This window comes from Balaenoptera ricei, chromosome 21, assembly GCF_028023285.1.
Source record: "Balaenoptera ricei isolate mBalRic1 chromosome 21, mBalRic1.hap2, whole genome shotgun sequence".
Classification (NCBI taxonomy): domain Eukaryota; kingdom Metazoa; phylum Chordata; class Mammalia; order Artiodactyla; family Balaenopteridae; genus Balaenoptera; species Balaenoptera ricei.
In genome coordinates, this window is record NC_082659.1 from 35,618,067 (window position 1) to 35,642,099 (window position 24,033).

A 24,033-nucleotide genomic window follows, 5' to 3' on the forward strand; every position below is an offset into this window, starting at 1 on the left:
AAGCTTTCTAGAAGACAAAAGCATGAGAGCTTTTTTTTTTTTGACAGTTTTGATACTTATTGGGAGTTCATTATACTATTCTGTTTACTTTTTATATGTTTGGGATTTTCCACAACCAAAGGTTGAAAAAAATAGATATAGCCCAGACCCCTTCAAAAATTAATACCTCTGTGGAACAGAAACAGATCAGGTGGGTAAGACTTGACCTAGCAGACATCAAGACTAATTTTAAAGTGTAGCATTGGTGTAGAGATTGACCCCAGGAACAGAATAGAGAACCAAGAAACTGGTAGCATTACAGTTCAGTGGAGGAAGAATGAATGTATCCCAATAGTGGTACTGTTACAGTTGATGATCCAAATATAAAAACGACAGAAAAGAGATTCCTCCTTCATACTACACAAGAACCCTTTAAATTTTAATATTTAAATATTAAAACTAAAACTTTTAAACTTTGAGAAGAAAATACAGAAGGCGATCTTTGTTGCTTTCTAGTTAGAGAAGGATTTAGGCTACAAAGAGCACACGACATAAAAGATTAGTGAATTTGATCACGTTAAAATCAAAATACCAACAAAAGATATTATGATCTGTGAAAAGCTATAGACTACAAGAAAATTGTCCAGCACAATTTATATATTTATATACTTATATATTCAACAAAAAATTAGTATCCAGAATTCTGAAAGAGCTCCTGTAAGAAACAAATAACCAACCCCCCATAGAAAAATAGGCAAAAAATATGAACAACAGATTCACAGAAGCCAAATGGCCAAAAACTACTTGGAAAGATTCTCCACCTATTATTAATACAGGAAATTCAGATTAAAACAATAAGCTATCATTTTCCATCAGGATGCAGAGAGTAAAGGGTGGCCGTATTGACTGTCTGGACGTGAAGATACGCATCGCCCATGTGCTTCTGGAAGGCGCATAGATTCATATGGTCACTTTGGAGAGCAGTTTAGCAGTACCAAGTTGCACATCTCACTACCTGGTTATGTGCCCCTTCCAGGTATAGACTTTAGATCAGTGATCTCCAAACTTGGGCCCTCAGCTACTGGGTCATGAATTTCCAATAGAAATTTTCTTTTTTAATGAGGTAGACTGTAACAGTATTATTAAAATGAATGTATCTCCACTAAAAAGGGTAAATTTTATTTCACGAACCTTTTGTTTTAGACACACAATTGACCCTTGAACAATGCAGGAGTTAACCCAGGGGCTCAGACCCACCCCTCCCTGCAACGGTCGAAAATCTGGTACTGCTCTCTGCCTCAAAAACAGGAATTGACCAATGACTCAGCCTAGGGCAGGAAGCTGGAACAGTTTGGATAAAATCAGGGCTCAGACTGCAATTCCTTTGATTCCACATGTTGTGATCTCTAATCCAATACAAACTTTTCCCCACACTTAGTTCATTTAGAGATATGTAAGATGAAAATGCAGATACTGTATTTACTGAAAAATCCATGTATAAGTGGACCCATGCAGTTCAGACCTGTGTTGCTCAGGAGCCAGCTGTATGAAATGTGTAAGTGCATGTGCACAGGGTCCCTACGTGAAAAGTGTATTTATTTCTTGCTACTTCTTCCCTCTTGGGTAGAGAAGGATTTAGGAAAGAAAGAGCACACAGCATAAAGAAAAGGACTATGGTCTTGGTTTGAAAAACAACCATTGCTTAAAGTTTTTTCCGCAAGTGCACAAGAAAATATATATAAGAATGTTTATTTCAGCATTGTTGGTAATAGTGAAAAATTGGAAATCTCAGTGTTCACCATAAAAGAATGGATAAATCAGTTGTGGTCAATGTAACCAACAGAGCACTACGTAATGCAGAAAACCAATGAGCTAGAGCCACAGATATTAGTACCAAAAACAATCTGCAGAAAGATATGTACGCTATGACACCATTTATATAGTAGAATGAAAACACGCGAAACGTTTCTCTGTGGTGCGTGAATATAGATTCCTGTGTTAAAAGCAGGCAGTGTGCACAGGACTGATGAACCCCCATTCAGAATAGCAGTCTTCTCTCAGGAGGGAGGCAGGGGTGGCATCAGAAGAGGAGAACTGAGCTCGCGATGCTTTACATTAAAATCTAAAACTAAAGCAGATGTCAGCATTTTCTACAGCTGAGTGGTGAGCACTCTGGTGTTTGTAGTAATCTCTGTCATTTTCTGTGTGTTTCAAATGTTTCATAATGATAAGTATTTAAGCAACTTTAGAAATTTAGATTGAGAAATGAAATCCAGAGACGATTGAAAAACCAGTTTCACCTTCACTCAATGTAATTGTGATTTAACTGTGTTGAGACCATGTGATTGTTGCTTATCCTTTTCCTTTTAAGGAAAGCACTTTTAAACATTTGCTTCTCAAAGCTCTTTTCTTTGCTACTAACAAGTATATTGTGGACTTTTCTTAGGTTCAGACCTGAAGCTTCTGCCTTGTACCAGCAAGGCTATCATGCCCTATTGCCTGCACTTAATGTTAGCTTGTTTTAAGGTAAGCTTCACATTGATTAGTGTAAAGGAAATTAATTTGCAAGATTGTTGTGATGATCTGGAATGACATGAATTGAGAGCCTTACGCACAAATGTTAGTTTTAGTCCTTTGAAAACAGGTTGGTGTAGTGAGGAAAGCACATGGGCAAGGAATTAACAAATATTTATTAAATATCGACTGCACTAGGCAAAGATGAGTAGGAACTAATCCCCATCCTCGAGAGGTTTACGGTAACAGTGGGACAGATAATTTACAGGTAATAGTGGGGTGGATACGCAAATAACCTCGCCTGTGGTAGTGTCCAGTAAATATTTTATGAATTAGCCTGCGAGTCAGGATATATTAGCTACAGAAGAAGGGAGCACAAGTGCTGTTGGGCTCATGGAGGGATGTGAGTTCATTATCACAGGCGTAGGGCGTGAGCACGAGCACGTGCAGAGGCCCAGCAGACCCAGGGAAGTCTGAGGACCGGGCTGTGGGGAGCGGAGGCCTGGGGCGGCCAGGCTGAATTGTCTACGAAGGCTCATGAGCAGCGGGCAGCAGTATCCGGTCTCCCCTTCAGGGCGGTAATTCCCAATCCTGACTCTTGATCTGAAGCACTGAGGCGACAGAAACAATTTGAAGTGACTTCAGGCACAGCTGCCGGTTTAGAACCAGAAGCCCTTTGACGGCTTCTCACCTCACACCCCTGCGTCCTCCTTCCTGTGGCTCCCGCCGGCCTTTCTCCCCAGTCCCACGGTCTCCTCAGACCCTCCTCTCTAAGGGGGGCCTCTCGCCCGCCCTCCATCCCCCCCCCCGGCCCCTTAAAAGAAGTCCCCAAATTCTCCTCTGTTGCCCAGACCGCTCACCTTCCTCGCGCCGTCATCCCTGCGCTCAGAGCCTCGGTCCCACCCTGCGTGTCCCGCTCCCGCCAGGAGGCTCACGAGGGTGCCGGGGGGGCCGGGTTCTGAGATCGGGCCCCTCCTCGCTGGCAGCGGTGACATTTGCCAGGCAGGCTTGACTTCTGCTGTCCCTTCTGACTGGTGACCTTAGTCACGCACTTCCCTGTAACAGCATTTTGGGGGAAGTGGTATCGGGTGTGTGTGAGATCACCCCGTGACTCCCTCCCCTCTGTGTCCTGCAGCTGAGAGCCTTCACAGACAGCAGAGACGACATGGCGCTGGGGCACGTGATCGTGCTGCTTCAGCAGGAGTGGCCGCGGGGAGAGACCCTTTTCCTGAAAGCCGTCAATAAGATTTGCCAGCAAGGAAACTTCCAATATGAGAATTTTTTCAATTATGTTACAAGTATCCTTTTTCTTGTTTGAGCAGAAGAAATGCTTGGTACAAAAATGAACAAACCATTTGGGGTAGGAATAATGGTTTTGGTGATTTGGGGGAAAAGGAGAAGGAATGGTGACTTAAAATGGGATTGTGGCAGCTGGTTTTGTGAAAGTCATGAACGGCTTCAAAGAGGAATCAGGAACGTGGATAGCCCTGTTGCATTTTCCACTTCAAGTGGCTTCTTAGGAAGGTACCCAAGGTGCCTGAAGTAAGGGCCTGCAGGCCCCGAGTGACTTCTGGGGCCGTAGACTGTGATTCTCCGTTGGCCTTCCTCTGGGAACAGGGCCCCTGGGGTCTGGGGTTACAACAGCAGCCGTCACAGGCCCGGGGGGCACCCGCCAGAGAAGCTGCTCCACCCAGCGCTGGCTTTCGTGATGGGGAGCGTTGTATTTCCTCGTGTTGGTTAGGGAAAGGTCTGGCGTTCATACTTCATTGCTTCTCGTAATACATTATTTTTGAGTTGCACGGCGTCTGACATCCCTGTCCAGGTGCCTAGAGCAGCATTTCTTAACCTTTGGGTGGGGGGAGGGGGGCGGTGTGTATAGCACCTCTTCCGCCTCTTTCATTTCTTATTAAGAAAAGAAAAGATGCTGCTCTTGGGACCCTATAGGCTCTGCTCAGTCAGCTACCTGAGAAACGTGTTTCTCTTCGTGAGGGCGCTGGGCTGGCATAGGGACCGCTGGGCTTGGACTCAGGCAGCGCTGGGTTGCTGGTGCGGTCGCCGTGGCCAGGGCGCTCCGTGGCTGCGAGCCTGTCTCCTCCTCCAGGAGAGCAGGGCTCCAGGCTTTCTCACGTGGTTCCCTGAATCTGGCCTCAGATATCGACATGCTGGAGGAGTTCGCCTACCTGAGAACTCAGGAAGGTGGGAAGATCCATCTGGAACTACTACCCAATCAAGGAATGCTGATCAAGTAAGGGCACCGTCTCCTGCTCTCCGTGCTCAGTGCCCGCCTTCGTGTGCTTGTAGGAAATATTTGTAAATGTCTGTGGCTTTCAAACAGTCATTAGAAAGGAATCCAAACCTGGTCTCTGTTTTGGAGAGTAGATTTGATTCTGGGAATCCTGTTGAAAGACTTGGCATTTCCTTAACTACATTTCTGATAAAACATTGTTTAAATTGGGGTAGTTCCGTCACTTTTGATACTTACTTCACTAGACGAACGTCTTATTCATGGTATCTTTTCCGTTCCAAAACTTACAGACTGATCCTATAATTTCTGATTAGAAGTAGGGTGCTTTTAATTAAGAAAAGCCATGCTTAACTAAAGTTGAGCCAGACTGGGAAAAACTGTAGACCTAACTTCCACACTGTACTTGGGCCTCAGTGTTGACTGAAGCCCTGCTGAGCACCTACCCACTCAGCAGGGTGGGGCTTGGTCTTGGCACTCCCCACTCCTGGATGAAGTCAGTGACCATTTATGATTTTTAAATGCCCTTGCTTCTGCCCTTCAGTCCTCATTGCAGTTTGGACAGTACATCCTCTGTGCTGCAGACGCCTCGCGTAGTGTGATGTCCATACTTCCTCCTCTGCGTCCTGCACGTTCAGCGTGTGTGGGTCAGGATCAGAGTCACTGCAGGAGACCGAACCCCGAGTGAGAAGAAAGTGTTGCTGAGGCTGACAGATTCTCCTTTTTCACTCACTTGTGAAAGGGACGAGTTTTCAGTGGAAAGCCAAAATCCGCATCTCGTTCTGTCTTCGGGGAGTGTTGTCGAGAGGGAAGTAAGAGGTGTCCCTCTGGACTCCTGTAGGCTCGGGGCTGGGGCATCCAGCAGCACAGTGTCCTGTCAGGAATGGGAAGGTGGGGTGCTTGTCCTTCACCTTGCAAACGTTACTAAAGATTCTGAGCATTTGACATGAAAGCGCAAGACCTTTGTACGTTAGCTGGCTCAGGCGGGGGACCAGACACGCTCATCTTCCCACACCGGTAGCTCCCCTAGAATGGGGGGAAAATAACGCATGACTCAAAACATTTTTCACCGTGCTTGAGAGTAAAGGTGGCTTTTTGACACGGAACCCTTTTACGTTGTAATTTCCAAGTTTTGAGGCTGGACACACAAACATACCTTTAATAGCTTTTTCTTTAATTCCCATTAATGCTCACCATACAAATTGTCATAATATGGAGACAACCTCAGTAGAATCAACTCCGTTTACTTAGATTAAACCTAAGTTTAATAATCCTCACACTAGGTAATGCTTAGCTGTGAATGTGAGAGAAGAGGCTGTCAGAAAATCAGTGGTTGAGTCTCAGACTTCATTCTACTGAACCTGTCTTCTCCAGCCAGTTTTTCTGAGCTGCACAGTGACACGGGAACATGCAGACAAGCCCTCGGACGAGGAGTGAAGGCGAGGGCTGTTGGACACCCAGACGGTGTCCTTAGTTAAAGAAACCCTTAATTTCTTCTAACTCCCTGTAGAAGACCATTAAGTCTCTTAGGAAACCTGCTGTTCCATCAGTTTGGAAGCAGGACTAGGGGCTATTGCTTAGTGAGCTGACAGTGTGAGTCTCGGGGTTCATTTGAAACCTGCCTTTCAAATTTCTGATGAGAAACTACCGTGGAGAAGTGGGCCGCCTGAGACAGTTGAGGTATGGTCGGGATCTTGAGTAAAACTGTCACATTCCTTTTCCCTTTGGGTCGCAAACAAATTGTCTGAAGCCATTGTGGACCTTCTGGGGGGCCCTCCAGCCGAGCGCAGAGGTGCAGGGAGCAGAGTCCAGCCTTCCTTCGGGTGAGGCTGTGAGTCCGTCCTGGTTGTGGCGTCTGGGCTGCAGCAGGTACGGTACCAGCGCCGAGGGCACGGGGGCCTGACCGGCAGGAGGGACGAGCTCTGATTCTTACCTACACGTGCTGCTCTCATGTATTTTGGAGTCGAGAAATGCTTCTGTGCTGATGCTTGCAGTACCCTGGGTGACACACAAACCCATGTCCTGTGTGTGCCCCGAACTGGGTGCGCAATGACGCTCTCAGAGGCGATCACCCGGCTAATGTACTCATTTCTGTTGTTACAGAATCCCGCAAAGCCATGGCCCGGACTCTTGTTTTCCCCCATCTCTGCCTTTTCTCAATACTTTTTGAAATTTAAACTCAACCTTTCTTTGTCAAAAACATTGCCAGCCTCTCCAGTCCTCTTGAAAGGGCCTCTTCAGTCTGGGGCTTCAGTCCCATCAAATATGGTTCTAAAAAGTCACGGGTGTCTTTCTGGGATCGGCATGGACGTGGCAAGCGTGGAGAGCAGAGGCGCTGGATTTGAGACTCTCTCCACGGCCGTTCCATGGCACCTCCCCGTCCTCTCCCCTGGCGCTTGCTTTTCATGCCAGATCTCAGCGGGCTGAGCCAGGGACCGGCAGCCGAGAGGCCTGGGGACCCACGTGGGCCACAGCCGTGCAGCAGGGGGGGACGGGTAGCCTCTGTCCTCCCGGAACAGCTGCCCGAGGCCTGAGGCCGGCGGTTCTGTGCGGCCTGCCCCCCGTCTCGTGCCATTTCTCTGGAGTGTTGTTTTTAAGTGCAGGCTGAGTCGGTGTGGGTGTTTGAATGCCGCTGTTTGCTGTTTTTTAAAGGCCTTCTAGCCCTCCCATGGGGTTACTGCAGCAGGAATTCTTACCTGTGCTTCAGCCCAGCATACAGACTGCTGACAGGTACCAAGTGGACACACCTGCTCATAGTGTACTGTTTGTCGACATGTTTTACTGCCCATGGTTTTCAGCTCTTTGTTCCTCAGTGCTCTTTTTCATGCTTTATTTAATTTTTTAATTTGTTCTGCATTCCTTGGCAAACCATCTGGTTGTAATATTGTTAACATTTCTTATTTTTTTCCATAAGTTGCCAGTGTTTTTGTGTTCAATTTAAAAATCATTATGGATCTGGAAATAAGTGAACGTTACATAAAACTGTGTAAGACTAAGTGCACATTAGATTAGGCACTAAATTATGATTCTCTTTTGGTAAAACATAAGGCATTCGGTCCTAAATATTTAAGGATGCTGAAACTTATTCTAAGTAAATTTTTATTCTCAGATTTTCGTATTAGTGGCCAGTGTTGAGGTCTTGGTCTAAATGGGCATAAGCACAGTATCTTCCTGCCACTGGTACTGTTTTTTTCCAACCATACCTTTCCGGATTGAAAATATTTGGTAGGCTAGAATGCTACATTTACTAGTTGACTTATCCTGGTCTTAAACCACAAAAGCTAATTCGTCCTCTTCTTCATCCAAACTTGTCAGAGGGATAAAGACTCTGATAGAAATACAGTTGAGTTGTACCGCTCTTCATATATGGAAACAACACCTTTGGCCTGTGACCAGCAGGACACAGCACTTTATTGCATTTTTACTAGTATTAAGGGGAGCGTGTGCTTGGAGCCATCCGTGCCCTTTAGCTCGGTGTCTGCAAATACCAGTGTCTTTCAGTGGGTCAGAGGGAGGGCTCCCATTTGGGGTTGCGGTCTGGGTCCCCCAAGAGCAGTATCTCAGGGCAGCATAAAGGGGCTGCATGAGCTCCCAGCGGGGCTCACTGACACTGTGTACTTACTTCTGAGTCACCAGCCGGACCTGATTATAGAGACGTCCACAGAGAACTGGCTGTGCTGTCTCACTGTGTGGTTCTGTAAACTGTCCACGGGCGTTGTAGGGTGTCCTGTAATATCTTACCCTTCTAACAAAGCCTGTTCTGGTTTTCTTTTTCCTTCTGTTACATTGCAACTTTCTGACTTCCGTTGTACTTATTTTATATAATTCAAGTTTTAAAAACAGAAACATTTTAGAGTGGTTTCAACAGTTTAATCTTGGCCAGTACCTAAAAATCTAATTTTAAATTCCCGTGACTGTGTCTTAGGGAAGTTAGGCAGTGGGAGTGGGGATGGAGGTGGCTTCTGTTCGTCTAAATCTACCCAATTACTGACTGGTAGTTAAAACGCCTTTCCTTTTGATTGAACCCATTGAATTCTGCTAGGTTTTTCTTTTGCTTCCTTCATTTTGGTGTTTGGAGTTTCCTGGGGTTTCCTCTGTAGTTTCCTTCCCTGAAGCCCACCCTCCAGGGCGTCGTGAAGGACGCACCTGTGCTCCCGCCGGCCCGGCCCAGCAAGGAGGGCTCCCGGGCCCCAGCAGGCCCTCAGGAAGCCCGTCATCAGCGACTCTGCTTCTCTCTCCCCGCCGGTGCCGGACTCTTGTCTTGGGGCCCCAGCTCCTCCTGCTTCTTCGCAAACAGACCTGGAGGAGCTGTCCCGTCCCGGCATCGCAGGGAGAGAGGCACGCTTGTGGCCCGGTGCTGTGCGGCTTCCGAGCCTTCCTGAGCCTGTCACGGGGCACCGGCCGGGGGCCGCGGCCATGGCCACGCTCGCTCAGGCATCCTCCTGCCGCTGCTGCCTCTGCGCTCAGCTGGCCTGGCGGGACCCGAACGGTGTGGCCGGGGTGGTCCGGACTCCGTCAGCCCCAAGTAACTGAACTGTGCGTGAGTCACAGCGGGAAGCACAGCGTCAGGGCTGCAGAAGTCAGAAGCCAAGCAGGCAGCATCTCGCCAAACACGCAATGTTTAGAATAGCCTTTTCCTGAGTGGGGAAGACGGCTCTCTGGCTTTAAGTCTTTCTGCAGAGGAACTGGCAGTGGAGGCTGTTTGGTTGGGGCTTTTTTCTTTTTTAAACTTTTCGCTAGATTTGAGGCAGCCCGTTTTCCTGCCCCAGAGTCACTGACCTGTGCTGTCGTGCTAACTGTGGCGTCCGTTTGTTTCCCTGTCGCCGCCCCAGGCACCACACGGTCACCCGGGGCATCACCAAGGGCGTGAAGGAGGACTTCCGCCTGGCCATGGAGCGCCAGGTGTCCCGCTGTGGGGAGAACTTGATGCTGGTGCTGCACAGGTTCTGCGTCAACGAGAAGATCTTGCTGCTCCAGACGCTGGCCTGACCGGCCCTCCCGCCAGAGGCAGCCCACAGCCGCGGGGCTCTGGGGAGACACAAAGCGCGGATGAGCGCTGCCGTCGTCGCTCTTCAAAAGGAGAAGACCAGCGGTGTTTTAACTCATTGGTCGCTTAGAAGTAGTTCCCAACAGTCCAAGAAGCTATTACTATTTTTGTCATATTTTGTAATTTTTGTAAAACAAAAGAACCTGTTTTGTAAATAAAATCATCCTAAATTTGTGGGGTTTTTTTAAATTTTATTTTTAATTCTTAGAGTTTCTGAACAAGAGTGTACTTTACTTAAAAAGGCATTTCCTTCCATGTTCTCCAGATTTTCTTTTCCATAGTTAGGTTTTGGTGAATATCACATATCAACATAATGCTAGACCTTTTCCTTCGGGAAGTTTTAACACCAAAAACCTTTGTGCCAGGATGAACTTGAGTGAACTTCCACTGAAGGCGCCGTGGGGGAGTCATGGGTGAGGGTCCTGCCCAGTGGCCTGTGGAGGGCGCCTCCCCTGCCCGTCGGCTGCTGTCACCTGGGTGCCCTGAGCCAGACAGCCTGGCCTCCGGCCTGGTTCTGCCCAGCCCTTTACTTGCCACGTACCAGGGACAGGTTCATGTCCCTCAAGCTTGTCATGGGAAATACAGGCACTGGCCCTTCCCTCCCAGCTGGCTGTAAAGACAGTGACGTGACACACTTGGGATGGGGCCTCGCACTTCTAAGCACAACACTGGGGTCAGGGGTCAGGTTCATTTCTTTTGCTGTTCCTGAAATATATCAGGTAAGCATCACATGAACAGTTGTTTCTGGGAGGATGTGAGAATGAAAGAGCTAAGAAGTTGTTCCGTTACTGTTAGTGAACTAGGCCCATTGGCCCAACATGCAGCAAGCCAAACGCTGAGAGGCCAAGGTTTGCAGCTGAGAAAGACTTTATTCCTAAGGCAGCCAAGCAAAGAGACAGGAGAACGAGTCTCAGGTCCGCCTGCCCGAAGGCAAGGAGCTTGGGGTATGTGTGTTGTGAGCAGGGTGGTCTCAGGAGTGGGGACAGATGAGGTGATGGGTATTCTGTGCTGGGGCATCTGGGCTCGTGCGTCTGCACGTTCACAGTGGAGGCAGCGAACACCATCTGAGGGTGGAGACTTCTGGCGGCAGAGGCCGTTCATGGGAACCCCCAAGGCCCAGTTTCAGGAGCAGTGGTCCCAACCGGTCCTAGCCAGCTCACATCAGGCAGGAGCTGATTACAAGTTCCTGGGCTATGGGAGGCCGGGAGGCGTGCATTTAAAGAGGAAGAAAAGAAAAATTACCAAAGTGAGCTTGCTCAGTGAAAGCAGGCCACAGGGGTTTTTAGGCTGTTCCCTTTGCTGCTGTTCTATGAGAGAGGCTCAGGAACTTCCGTTAGTCGCCAGTCTCTGTCAACCCTGTGGGGCATGGTACTGTGCACAAAAATTTTAGAAATCTTTTCTATATAAAACCCTTTTATAGATTTATTAAAATCGATGGGAAACTGCAACAAGAGACGCCACCGCAATGAGAAACACGTGCACCACAACGAAGAGTAGCCCCTGCTCGCTGCAACCGGAGAAAGCCGCGCACAGCAACGGAGACCCAATGCACCAAAAAAAAAAATATTAATTTTTAAAAAATCAATAGGAAAGGAAAGACGGTGAGGTAGAAGGACTTTGAGCTCACCTCCTCTCATGAGCACACCAAAATCACAACTGCTGAACAACCATCAAAGTAAAAGACTGGAACCTACCAAAAACAGATATTCTCCATCAAAGTAAAAGACTGGAACCTGCCAAAAACAGATGTTCTCCATCCAAAGACATGAAGAAACCACAATGAGACAGTAGGAGGGGTGCACTTGCAATATAATCAAATCCCATACCACCCAGGTGGGCGAACCACAAACTGAACAATAATTATATTGCAGAAGTTCTCCCACAGGGGACTTCCCTGGTGGCACAGTGGTTAGGACACCGTGCTCCCAATGCAGGGGGCCCAGGTTTGATCCCTGGTCAGGGAACCAGATCCCACATGCATGCCACAACTAAGGGTTCATGTGCCACAACTAAGGAGCCCGCAAGCTGCAGCTAAGACCCAATGCAACCAAATAAATAAGTAAATATTTTTTAAAAAGTTCTCCCACAGGAGTGAGAGCTCTGAGCCCCATATCAAGCTGTCCAGCCTGGGGGGGGGGGTCCAGCATTGGGAGGGGGAGCCCCCAGAGCATTTGGCTTCGAAAACCAGTTGGGCTTGACTGTAGGAGCTCCACAGGACTGGGGAAAACAAAGACTCCACTCTTGGCACACACAAGGTCCTGCGTGCACCAGAACTTGGGGCAAAAGCAGTGACTTCACAGGAGCCTGGGCCAGACCTACCTGCTGGTCCTGGAGGTTCTCCTGGGGAGGTGGGAGGGGGCGCCTGTGGCTCTCTCTGGGGTCATGAAAACTGGTGGCGAACATATCAGGGAGTGTTCACCTGTGTGAACTCTTGCTGGAGGCAGACATTTTGCTTGGCTCATTAGCACCGAGACCTGGCCCTACCCAACAGCCTATGGCTCCAGTGCTGGGATGCCTCAGGCCAAACCAACAGGAGGGGTAAACAGCCCCACCCATCAACAGACAGGCTGCCTAAAGATTTCCTGAGCCCACAGCTACCCCTAGACATGGCCCTGCCCACTAGAGGGCCAAGATCAAGCTCCACCCACCAGTGGGCAGGCACCAGCCCTTCCCACCAGGAAGGCTGCACGAGCTGCTACACCAGCCTCATCCGCCAGGGGGCAGATACCAGAAGCAAGAAAACTATGATCCTGGAGTCTGCAGAACTGAGTCCACAAACGCAGATCAGAACCTACTCTGGGACCAGCTGGTCCCTGGCCCTTGGGAGATGAGAGGGGAGTGTACTGCTGGGACACATAGGACATCTCCTACAGAGGGCCACCTCTCCAAGGTCAAGAAATGTAACTAACCTACCACATAAATAAAAATGCAAACAGAAATGTAAACAAAATGAGACAGCAAAGGAATACATTAGAGATGAAGGAACAACATAAAACACCAGAAGAACAACTAAGTAACGTGGAGATAGGCAATCTACCCAAGAAAGGGTTCAGAGTAATGGTCCTAAAGATGATCCAAGAACACAGGAAAAGAATGGATGCAGAGAGTGAGAAGTTACAAGAAGTCTTTAACAAAGAGAAGATATAAAGAACAGGCAAACAGAGTTGAAGAATACAATAACTGAAATGAAAAATACACTAGAAGGAATCAATAGCAGAATAAATGAGGCAGAAGAATGGATCAGTGAGCTGGAAAACAGAGTAGTGGAAATCACAGCTGCAGAACAAAATAAAGAGAAAAGAATGAAAAGAAACAAGGACAGTTTAAGAGACCTCTGGGACAACATCAAATACACCAATATTCGCATTATACAGGAAGGAGAAAAGAGAGAGAAAGGGCATGAAAAATATTTTAAGAGATAACAGCTGAAAACTTCCCTAACATGGGAATGGAAACAGTCACCCAAGGCCAGGAAGCACAGAGCATCTCATACAAGATTAACCCCAGGAGGAACATGCCAAGACACATAGTAATCAAATTGACAAAAATTAAAGACAGAGAAAATATTAATTTTAAAAGCAACAAGGGAAAAACAACAGATAACAAAGGGGAATCCCATAAGACTATCAGCTGATTTTTCAGCAGAAACTGCAGGCCAGAAGGGAATAGCACAATATATTTAAAGTGATGAAATGGAAAAACCTACAACCAAGAACACTGTACACAGCAAGGCTGTCATTCAGATTCGACAGAGAAATCAAAAGCTTTACATACAAGCAAAAGCTAAAAGAATTCAGCACCATGAAAGCAGCTTTACAACAAATGCTAAAGGAATTTCTTTAAGCAGGAAAGAAAATGTCATAACTAGAAACAAGAAAATTATGAAATGGGAATGCTCACCAAAACATACAGTAAAGGTAGGAAGTCATCCACACACAAATATGATATCAAAACCGGCCACCGTGAGAAGAGGAGACTACAAATGCAGGAAATGGGAATTGCATTTGAAATTAAGAGACAAGCAACTTAAAACAATCTTGTATATATATAGACTGCTGTATCAAAACCTCATGGGAAATGCAAACCAAAAAACTACAACAGATATACACACAAAAAAGAAAAAGCAACCCAAACACAACACTAAAGATGGTCATCAAACCACAAAAGAAGAGAACAAAAGAGGAAGGGAAGAAAAAAGACCTCAAAAACAACCCAAAACAATTAAGAAAACGGCAATAGGAACATACATATCAATAATTACCTTAAATGTAAATGGATTAAATGCTCCAACCAAAAGACATAGACTGGCTGAATCTATATAAAAACAAGAGATGAATATGCTGTCTACAAGAGACCCACTTCAGATCTAGAGACATATACAGACTGAAAGTGAGGGGATAGAAAAAGGTACTCCATGCAAATGGAAATCAAAAGAAAGCAGGAGTAGCAATACTTATATCAGATAAAATAGACTTTAAAGATTGTTACAAGAGACAAGGACACTACATAATGATCAAGGGATCATCCAAGAAGAAGATAAAACAATTGTAAATATATATGCACCCAAAACAGGAGCATCTCAATATATAAGGCAAATGCTACACTAACACAATAATAGTTGGGGACTTTAACACCCCACTTACATCAATGGACAGATCATCCAGACAGAAAATCAATAAGGAAACACAGGCATTAAATGACACATTAGACCAGATGGACTTAATTGACATTTTTAGAGCATTTCATGTGAAAGCAGCAGAATACACATTCTTTTCAAGTGCACACGGAACGTTCGCCAGGATAGATCATATGCTGGGCCACAAAGCAATTTTTGGTAAATTGAAGAAAACTGAAATCATATCAAGCTTCTGACCACAACACTCTAAGATTAGAAATCAACTACCAGAAAAAAAAAAACTGCAAAAAGCACAAACACATGGAGGCTAAACAATACACTACTAAACAACCAATGGACCACTGAAGAAATCAAACAGGAAATTAAAAACTACCTAGAGATAAAATGAAAACATGATGATCCAAAGCCTGTGGGACACAGCAAAAGCAGTTCTAAGATGGAAGTTTATAGCAATACAATCTTACCTCAGGAAACAAGAAAAACCTCAAATAAACAACCTGACCTTACACCTAAAGCAACTAGAGAAAGGAGAACAAACAAAACCCAAAGTTAGTAGAAGGAAGGAAATCATAAAGATCAGAGCAGAAATTAATAAAATAGAGATGAAGAAAACAATAGAAAACGTCAGTGAAACTAAAAGCTAGTTCTTTGAGAAGATAAACAAAATTGATAAACCTCTAGACAGGCTCATCAAGAAAGAAAGGGAGAGGGCCCAAATCAATAAAATTAGAAATGAAAAAGGAGAAGATACAAATAATACCACAGAAATACAAAGGATCATAAGAGACTACTACGAGCAACTATATGCCAATCAAAAGGACAACCTAGAAGAAATGGACAACTTCTTAGAAAGGTACAATCTCCCGAGACTGAACCAGGAAGAAACAGAATACATGAACAGACCAATTACACCTACTGAAATTGAATCTGTAATTTAAAAACTCCCAACAAACAAAAGTCCAGGACCAGATGACTTCACAGGCAAATTCTATCAAAAATTTAGAGAAGAGTTAACACCCATCCTTCTGAAACTATTCCCAAAAATTGCAGAGGAAAGAACATTTCTGAACTCATTCTATGAGGCCACCATCACCCTGATACCAAAACCGGACAAAGATACCACCAAAAAAGAAAATTACAGGCCAATATAACTGATGAACATAGATGCAAAAATCCTCAACAAAATACTAGCAAACCAAATCCAAGAATACACTAAAAAGATCATAAACCATGATCAAGTGGGATTTAAGCCAAGGATCAAGGATTTTTTCAATATCTGCAAATCAATCAGTATGATACACCACATTAACAAATTGAAAAATAAAAACCATATGATCATCTCAATAGATGCAGAAAAAGCTTTTGACAAAATTAAACATTCATTTATGATTAAAACTCTCCAGAAGGAAGGCACAGAGGGAACATACCTCAACATAATAAAGGCCATATATGACAAACCCATAGCTAACGTCATTCTCAATGATGAAAAACTGAAAGCATTTCCTCTAAGATCAGGAACAAGACAAGGATGCTCACTCTCACCATTTTATTTTTTTTGAATTTTATTTATTTTTTTATACAGCAGGTTCTCATTAGTTATCCATTTTATACATATTGGTGTATACATGTCAATCCCAATCTCCCAATTCATCACACCACCACCCCCACCTCCCGCCACTTTCCCCCCTTGGTGTCCATACATTTGTTCTCTACATCTGTGTCTCAATTTCTGCCCTGCAAACCGGTTCATCTGTACCATTTTTCTAGGTCCCACAAATATGCGTTAATATGCGATATTTGTTTTTCTCTTTCTGACTTACTTCACTCTGTATGACAGTCTCTAGATCCATCCACATCTCTACAAATGACGCAATTTCATTCCTTTTTATGGCTGAATAATATTCCATCGAATATATGTACCACATCTTCTTTATCCATTCGTCTGTTGATGGGCACTTAGGTTGCTTCCATGACCTAGCTATTGTAAACAGTGCTGCAATGAACATTGGGGAGCATGTGTCTTTTTGAATTATGGTTTTCTCTGGGTATATGCCCAGTAGTGGGATTGCTGGGTCCTATGGTAGTTCTATTTTTAGTTTTTTAAGGAACCTCCATACTGTTCTCCATAGTGACCATATCAATTTACATTCCCCCCAACAGTGCAGGAGGGTTCCCTTTTCTACACACCCTCTCAGCATTTGTTCTTTGTAGATTTACTGATAATGCCCATTCTAACTGGTGTGAGGTGATACCTCATTGCAGTTTTTTTTTGTTTTTTTTTAAATTTTATTTATTTATTTATTTAGTTTTGGCTGTGTTGGGTCTTCGTTTCTGTGCAAGGGCTTTCTCTAGTTGTGGCGAGCGGGGGCCACTCTTCATCGCGGTGCACGGGCCTCTCATTATCGTGTCCTCTCTTGTTGCGGAGCACAGGCTCCAGACGCGCAGGCTCAGTAGTTGTGGCTCACGGGCTTAGTTGCTCCGCGGCATGTGGGATCTTCCCGGACCAGGGCTCGAACCCGTGTCCCCTGCATCAGCAGACAGACTCTTAACCACTGCGCCACCAGGGAAGCCCCTCATTGTAGTTTTGATTTGCATTTCTCTAATAATTAGTGATGTTGAGCAGCTTTTCATGTGCTTCTTGACCATCTGTATGTCTTCTTTGGAGAAATGTCTATTTAGGTCTTCTGCCCACTTTTGGATGGAGTTGTTTTTTAATATTGAGCTGCATGAGCTGTTTATATATTTTGGAGATTAATCCTTTGTCCGTTGATTCGTTTGCAAATATTTTTTCCCATTCTGAGGGTTGTCTTTTCGTCTTGTTTGTAGTTTGCTTTGCAAAAGGTTTTAAGTTTCATTAGGTCCCATTTGTTTATTTTTGTTTTCATTTCTGTTACTCTAGGAGGTGGATCAAAAAAGATCTTGCTGTGATTTATGTCAAAGAGTGTTCTTCCTATGTTTTCCTCAAAGAGTTTTATAGTGTCTGGTCTTACATTTAGGTCTCTAATCCATTTTGAGTTTATTTTTGTGTATGGTGTTAGGGAGTATTCTAATTTCATTCTTTTACGTGTAGCTGTCCAGTTTTCCCAGCACCACGTATTGAAGAGACTGTCTTTTCTCCATTGTATATCTTTGCCTCCATTGTCATAGATTAGTTGACCATAGGTGCGTGGGTTAATCTCTGGGCTTTCTATCTTGTTCCATTGATCTATGTTTCTGTTTTTGTGCCAGTACCATATTGTCTTGATTACTGTAGCTTTGTAGTACAGTCGGAAGTCAGGGAGTCTGATTCCTCCAGCTCCATTTTTTTCCCTCAAGACTGCTTTGGCTATTCGGGGTCTTTTGTGTCTCCATACAAATTTTAAGATGATTTGTTCTAGCTCCGTAAAAAATGCCATTGGTAATTTGATAGGGATTGCATTGAATCTGTAGATTGCTTTGGGTAGTATACTCATTTTCACAATGTTGATTCTTCCAATCCAAGAACATGGTATATATCTCTCCATCTGTTGGTATCATCTTTAATTTCTTTCATCAGTGTCTTATAGTTTTCTGCATACAGGTCTTTTGTCTCCCTAGGTAGGTTTATTCCTAGGTATTTTATTCTTTTTGTTGCAATGGTAAATGGGAGTGTTTCCTTAATTTCTCTTTCAGATTTTTCAACATTAGTGTATAGGAATGCAAGAGATTTCTGTGCATTAATTTTGTATCCTGCAACTTTACCATATTCATTAAGTAGCTCTAGCAGTTTTCTGGTGGCAGTTTTAGCATTCTCTATGTATAGTATCATGTCATCCGCAAACAGTGACAGTTTTACTTCTTCTTTTCCAATTTGTATTCCTTTTATTTCTTTTTCTTCTCTGATTGCTGTGGCTAGGACTTCCAGAACTATGTTGAATAATAGTGGTGAGAGTGGACATCCTTGTCTCATTCCTGATCTTAGAGGAAATGCTTTCAGTTTTTCACCATTGAGAATGATATTTGCTGTGGGTTTGTCATATATGGCCTTTATTATGTTGAGGTAGGTTCCCTCTATGCCCACTTTCTGGAGAGTTTTTATCATAAATGGGTGTTGAATTTTGTCAAAAGCTTTTTCTGCATCTATTGAGATGATCATATGGTTTTTCTTCTTCAATTTGTTAATATGGTGTATCCCATTGATTGATTTGCGTATATTGAAGAATCCTTGCATCCCTGGGATAAATCCCACTTGATCGTGGTGTATGATCCTTTTAATGTGTTGTTGGATTCCGTTTGCTAGTATTTTGTTGAGGATTTTTGCATCTATATTCATCAGTGATATTGGTCTGTAATTTTCTTTTTTTGTAGTGTCTTTGTCTGGTTTTGGTATCAGGGTGATGGTGGCCTCATAGAATGAGTTTGGGAGCGTTCCTTCCTCTGCAATTTTTTGGAAGAGTTTGAGAAGGATAGGTGTTAGCTCTTCTCTAAATGTTTGATAGAATTCACCTGGGAAGCCATCTGGTCCTGGACTTTTGTTTGTTGGAAGATTTTTGATCACAGTTTCAATTTCATTACTTGTGATTGGTCTGTTCATATTTTCTGTTTCTTCCTGGTTCAGTCTTGGAAGGTTATACCTTTCTAAGAATTTGTCCATTTCTTCCAGGTTGTCCATTTTATTGGCATAAAGTTGCTTGTAGTAGTCTCTTAGGATGCTTTGTATTTCTGCGGTGTCTGTTGTAACTTCTCCTTTTCCATTTCTGATTTTATTGATTTGAGTCCTCTCCCTCTTTTTCTTGATGAGTCTGGCTAATGGCTTATCAATTTTGTTTATCTTCTCAAAGAACCAACTTTTAGTTTTATTGATCTTTGCTATTGTTTTCTATGTTTCTATTTCATTTATTTCTGCTCTGATCTTTATGATTTCTTTCCTTCTGCTAACTTTGGGTTTTGTTTGTTCTTCTTTCTCTAGTTTCTTTAGGTGTAAGGTTAGATTGTTTACTTGAGCTTTTTCTTGTTTCTTTAGGTAGGCTTGTATAGCTATAAACTTCCCTCTTAGAACCGCTTTTGCTGCATCCCATAGGTTTTGGGTCGTCGTGTTTTCATTGTCATTTGTCTCTAGGTATTTTTTTATTTCCTCTTTGATTTTTTTCAGTGATCTCTTGGTTATTTAGCAACATATTGTTTAGCCTCCATGTGTTTGTCTTTTTTACGTTTTTTTCCCTGTAATTCATTTCTAATCTCATAGCGTTGTGGTCAGAAAAGATGCTTGATATGATTTCAATTTTCTTAAATTTACTGAGGCTTGATTTGTGACCCAAGATGTGATCTATCCTGGAGAATGTTCCGTGTGCACTTGAGAAGAACGTGTAATCTGCTGTTTTTGGATGGAATGTCCTATATATATCAATTAAATCTATCTGGTCTGTTGTGTCATTTAAAGCTTCTGTTTCCTTATTTATTTTCATTTTGGATGATCTGTCCATTGGTGTAAGTGAGGTGTTAAAGTCCCCCACTATTACTGTGTTACTGTCGATTTCCTCTTTTATAGCTGTTAGCAGTTGCCTTATGTATTGAGGTGCTCCTATGTTGGGTGCATATATATTTATAATTGTTCTATCTTCTTCTTGGATTGATCCCTTGATCATTATGTAGTGTCCTTCCTTGTCTCTTGTAACATTCTTTATTTTAAAGTCTATTTTATCTGATATGAGTATAGCTACACCAGCTTTCTTTTGATTTCCATTTGCATGGAATATCTTTTTCCATCCCCTCACTTTCAGTCTGTATGTGTCCCTAGGTCTAAAGTGGGTCTCTTGTAGACAGCATATATATGGGTCTTGTTTTTGTATCCATTCAGCCAGTCTATGTCTTTTGGTTGGGGCATTTAATCCATTCACGTTTAAGGTAATTATCGATATGTATGTTCCTATGACCATTTTCTTAATTGTTTTGGGTTTGTTTTTGTAGGTCCTTTTCTTCTCTTGTGTTTCCCACTTAGAGAAGTTCCTTTAGCATTTGTTGTAGACCTGGTTTGGTGGTGCTGAATTCTCTTAGCTTATGCTTGTCTATATAGCTTTTGATTTCTCTGTCGAATCTGAATGAGATCCTTGCCAGGTAGAGTAATCTTGGTTGTAGGTCCTTCCCTTTCATCACTTTAAGTATATCATGCCACTCCCTTCTGGCTTGCAGAGTTTCTGCTGAGAAATCAGCTGTTAACCTTATGGGAGTTCCCTTGTATGTTATTTGTCATTTTTCCCTTGCTGCTTTCAAGAATTTTTCTTTGTCTTTAATTTTTGCCACTTTGATTACTATGTGTCTCGGCGTGTTCCTCCTTGGGTTTATCCTGTATGGGACTCTCTGCGCTTCCTGGACTTGGGTGGCTATTTCCTTTCCCATGTTAGGGAAGTTTTTGACTATAATCTCTTCAAATATTTTCTCTGGTCCTTTCTCTCTCTCTTCTCCTTCTGGGACCCCTATAATGCGAATGTTGTTGCGTTTAATGTTGTCCCAGAGGTCCCTTAGGCTGTCTTCATTTCTTTTCATTCTTTTTTCTTTAGTCTGTTCCGCAGCAGTGAATTCCACCATTCTGTCTTCCAGGTCACTTATCCGTTCTTCTGCCTCAGTTATTCTGCTATTGATTCCTTCTAGTGTAGTTTTCATTTCAGTTATTGTATTGGTCATCTCTGTTTGTTTGTTCTTTAATTCTTCTAGATCTTTGTTAAACATTTCTTGCATCTTCTCAATCTTTGCCTCCATTCTTTTTCCGAGGTCCTGGATCATCTTCACTATCATTATTCTGAATTCTTTTTCTGGAAGGTTTCCTCTCTCCACTTCATTTACTTGTTTTTCTGGGGTTTTACCTTGTTCCTTCATCTGGTACATAGCCCTCTGCCTTTTCATCTTGTCTATCTTTCTGTGAATGTGGTTTTTGTTCCACAGAGTGCAGGATTGTAGTTCTTCTTGCTTCTGCTGTCTGCCCTCTGGTGGATGAGGCTATCTAAGAGGCTTGTGCAAGTTTCCTGATGTGAGGGACTGCCCACGCTTCTCAGTCTTGGCTCTGTGCTGGGGGAGCTGCTCTGTGTCCTCAAGGCCTTGGGGGCATCCTGGCTCCACCCACCGGGACTCTGGGCTTCTTCCTCACAGAGCAGAAGGTCTTCCTCATTCCAGGTCTTGATCCAGGTCTGAAGGCACGACACAGCCCACCTTCTCTGTTCACTGAGTTCTGAAGGCTGGGAAGTCCAAGATCAAGATGCTGGCTGTTTGGTCTCTAGTGAGAGCACCCTTCCTAGCTTGCAGACAGCTGCCTCCTTGCTGTGTTCTTCCCACTTTTTTTTTTTTTGGCCATGCCACACTACCTGCAGGATCTTAGTTCCCTGACCAGGGACTGAACCCAGGGCCACAGCAGTGAACGTGCCAAGTCCTAACCACTGGACTGCCAGGGAATTCCTCACCACTTTTATCCAACATAGTTTTGGACGTCCTAGCCACAGCCATCAGAGAAGAAAAACAAATAAAAGGAATCCAAATTGGAAAGCAAGAAGTAAAACTGTCACTGTTTGCAGATGACATGATACTATACATAGAAAGTCCTAAAGATGCCACCAGAAAACTACTATAGCTCATCAGTGAATTCAGTAAAGTTGCAGGATATAAAATTAATACACAAAAATCCATTGCATTTCTATACACTAACAGTGAAAGATCAGAAAGAGAAATTAAGGAAACAGTCCCATTTACCATCACATCAAAAAGAATAAAATACCTAGGAATAAACCTGCCTAAGGAGGCAAAAGACCTGTACTCTGAAAACTATAAGATGCTGATAGAAGAAACTGAAGATGAAAAAACAGATGGTTAGTTATACCATGTTCTTGGATTGAAAGAATTAATATTGCTAAAATGACCATGCTGCCCAAGGCAATCTACAGATTCAATGCAATCCCTACCATATTACCAATGGCATTTTTCACAGAACTAGAACAACAAAAAAAATTAATTTGTATGGAAACACAAAAGACCATGAATAAGCCAAAGCAATCATGAGAAAGAAAAACATAGCTGGAGGAATCAGGCTCCCTGACTTCATACTACTACAAAGCTACAGTCATCAAAACAGTATGGTACTGGCACAAAAACTGACACAGTTCAATGGAACAGGATAGGAAGCCAAGAAATAAGTCCATGCACCTATGGTCATTTAATCATGACAAAGGAGGCAAGAACATGCAATGGAGAAAAGACAGTCTCTTCAATAAGTGGTGCTGGGAAAACTGGACAGCTACATGTAAAAAAGAAATTAGAACATTCTCTGACAGCATATACAAAAATAAACTCAAATGGATTAAAGACCTAAATGTAAGACTGGATACTATAAAACTGCTAGAGGAAAATGTAGGCAGAACACTATTTGACATAAATCACAGCAATATCTTTTTGGATCCATCTCCTAGAGTAATGGAAATAAAAACAAAAAATAAATGAATGAGACCTAATTCAACTTAAAAGCTTTTGCACAGCAAAGGAAACCACAGACAAGATGAAAAGACAACCCAAAGAATGGGAGAAAATATTTGCAAACAATACAACTGACAAGGGATTAATGTCCAAAAGATACAGACAGCTCATACAACTCAATATCAAAAAACCAAATGACCCAATCCAAAAAATGCGCAGAAGACCAAAATAGACATTTCTCCGAAGAAGACATACAGATGGCCAAAAGGCACATGAAAAAATGCTTAATATCATTAAGTATTAGAGAAATTCAAATCAAAACTACATGGAGGTATCACCTCACACCAGTCAGAATGGCCATCATCAAAAAGTCTACAAATAATAAATGCTGGAGAGGGTGTGGAGAAAAGGGAACCCTCTTGCACTCTTGGTGGGAATGTAAATTGGTGCAGCCACTATGGAGAAGAGTATGGAGGTTCCTTAAAAAACTAAAAATAGAACAATCATATGATCCAGCAATCCCACTACTGGGCATATATCTAGAGAAAACCATAATTCGAAAAGTTACATGCACCCCAAATTTCATAGCAGCACTATTCACAATAGTCAAGACCTAGAAGCAATCTAAGTGTCCATCGACAGAGGAATGGATAAAGAAGACGTGGTACATATATAAAATGTACCAGCCATAAAAAAGAATGAAATAATGCCATTTTCAGCAACAGGACCTAGAGATTATCATACTAAGTGAAATAAGTCAGACAGAGAAAGAGAAATATCATATGATATCACTTATATGTGGAGTCTAAAAAATAAAAGATACAAATGAATTTATCTACAAAACAGAAATAGACCCACAGACAGAAAAAAACTTATGGCTACCAAAGGGGAAAGGAAGGGGGAGGGATAAATTAGGAGTTTGGGATTAACATATATACATCCTATATGTAAAACAGATGGTCAACAAGGACCTACTGTATAGCACAGGGAACTATACTCAATATTTTGTAATAACCTAAGGGAAAAGAATCTGAAAAAGAATTATATAACTGAATCACTGTGCTGTACACCTGAAACTAACATGACATTGTAAATCAACTATACTTCAATAAAATTTTTAAAAATAAAATTAGATCAATAAAGTGGTTTAAGGAATAGATATCCAGTTTCAGAAAATATTTCAACTAGCTCATTTTAAAGTGG

The 24,033-nt window shown here is 43.1% G+C and overlaps 1 protein-coding gene across 5 annotated transcripts in view; it reads left to right on the forward strand.

Moving 5' to 3' along the window:
• Positions 1 to 9,956, forward strand: part of INTS10 (integrator complex subunit 10) — a 36,138-nt gene extending 26,182 nt beyond the window's left edge. For 3 of the 5 annotated variants that reach the window (XM_059909210.1, XM_059909211.1, XM_059909214.1), the window contains exons 14-18: positions 2,426 to 2,505; positions 3,629 to 3,791; positions 4,645 to 4,738; positions 7,388 to 7,465; positions 9,568 to 9,956. In XM_059909210.1, the coding sequence (XP_059765193.1) occupies positions 2,426 to 2,505; positions 3,629 to 3,791; positions 4,645 to 4,738; positions 7,388 to 7,465; positions 9,568 to 9,724 (572 nt within the window). In that variant the 3' untranslated portion in view covers positions 9,725 to 9,956. The remainder of the gene's footprint in view (positions 1 to 2,425; positions 2,506 to 3,628; positions 3,792 to 4,644; positions 4,739 to 7,387; positions 7,466 to 9,567) is intronic. The other 2 variants (XM_059909212.1, XM_059909213.1) reach the window with 1 other exon arrangement.
• The last annotated feature ends 14,077 nt before the right edge of the window (positions 9,957 to 24,033 follow it).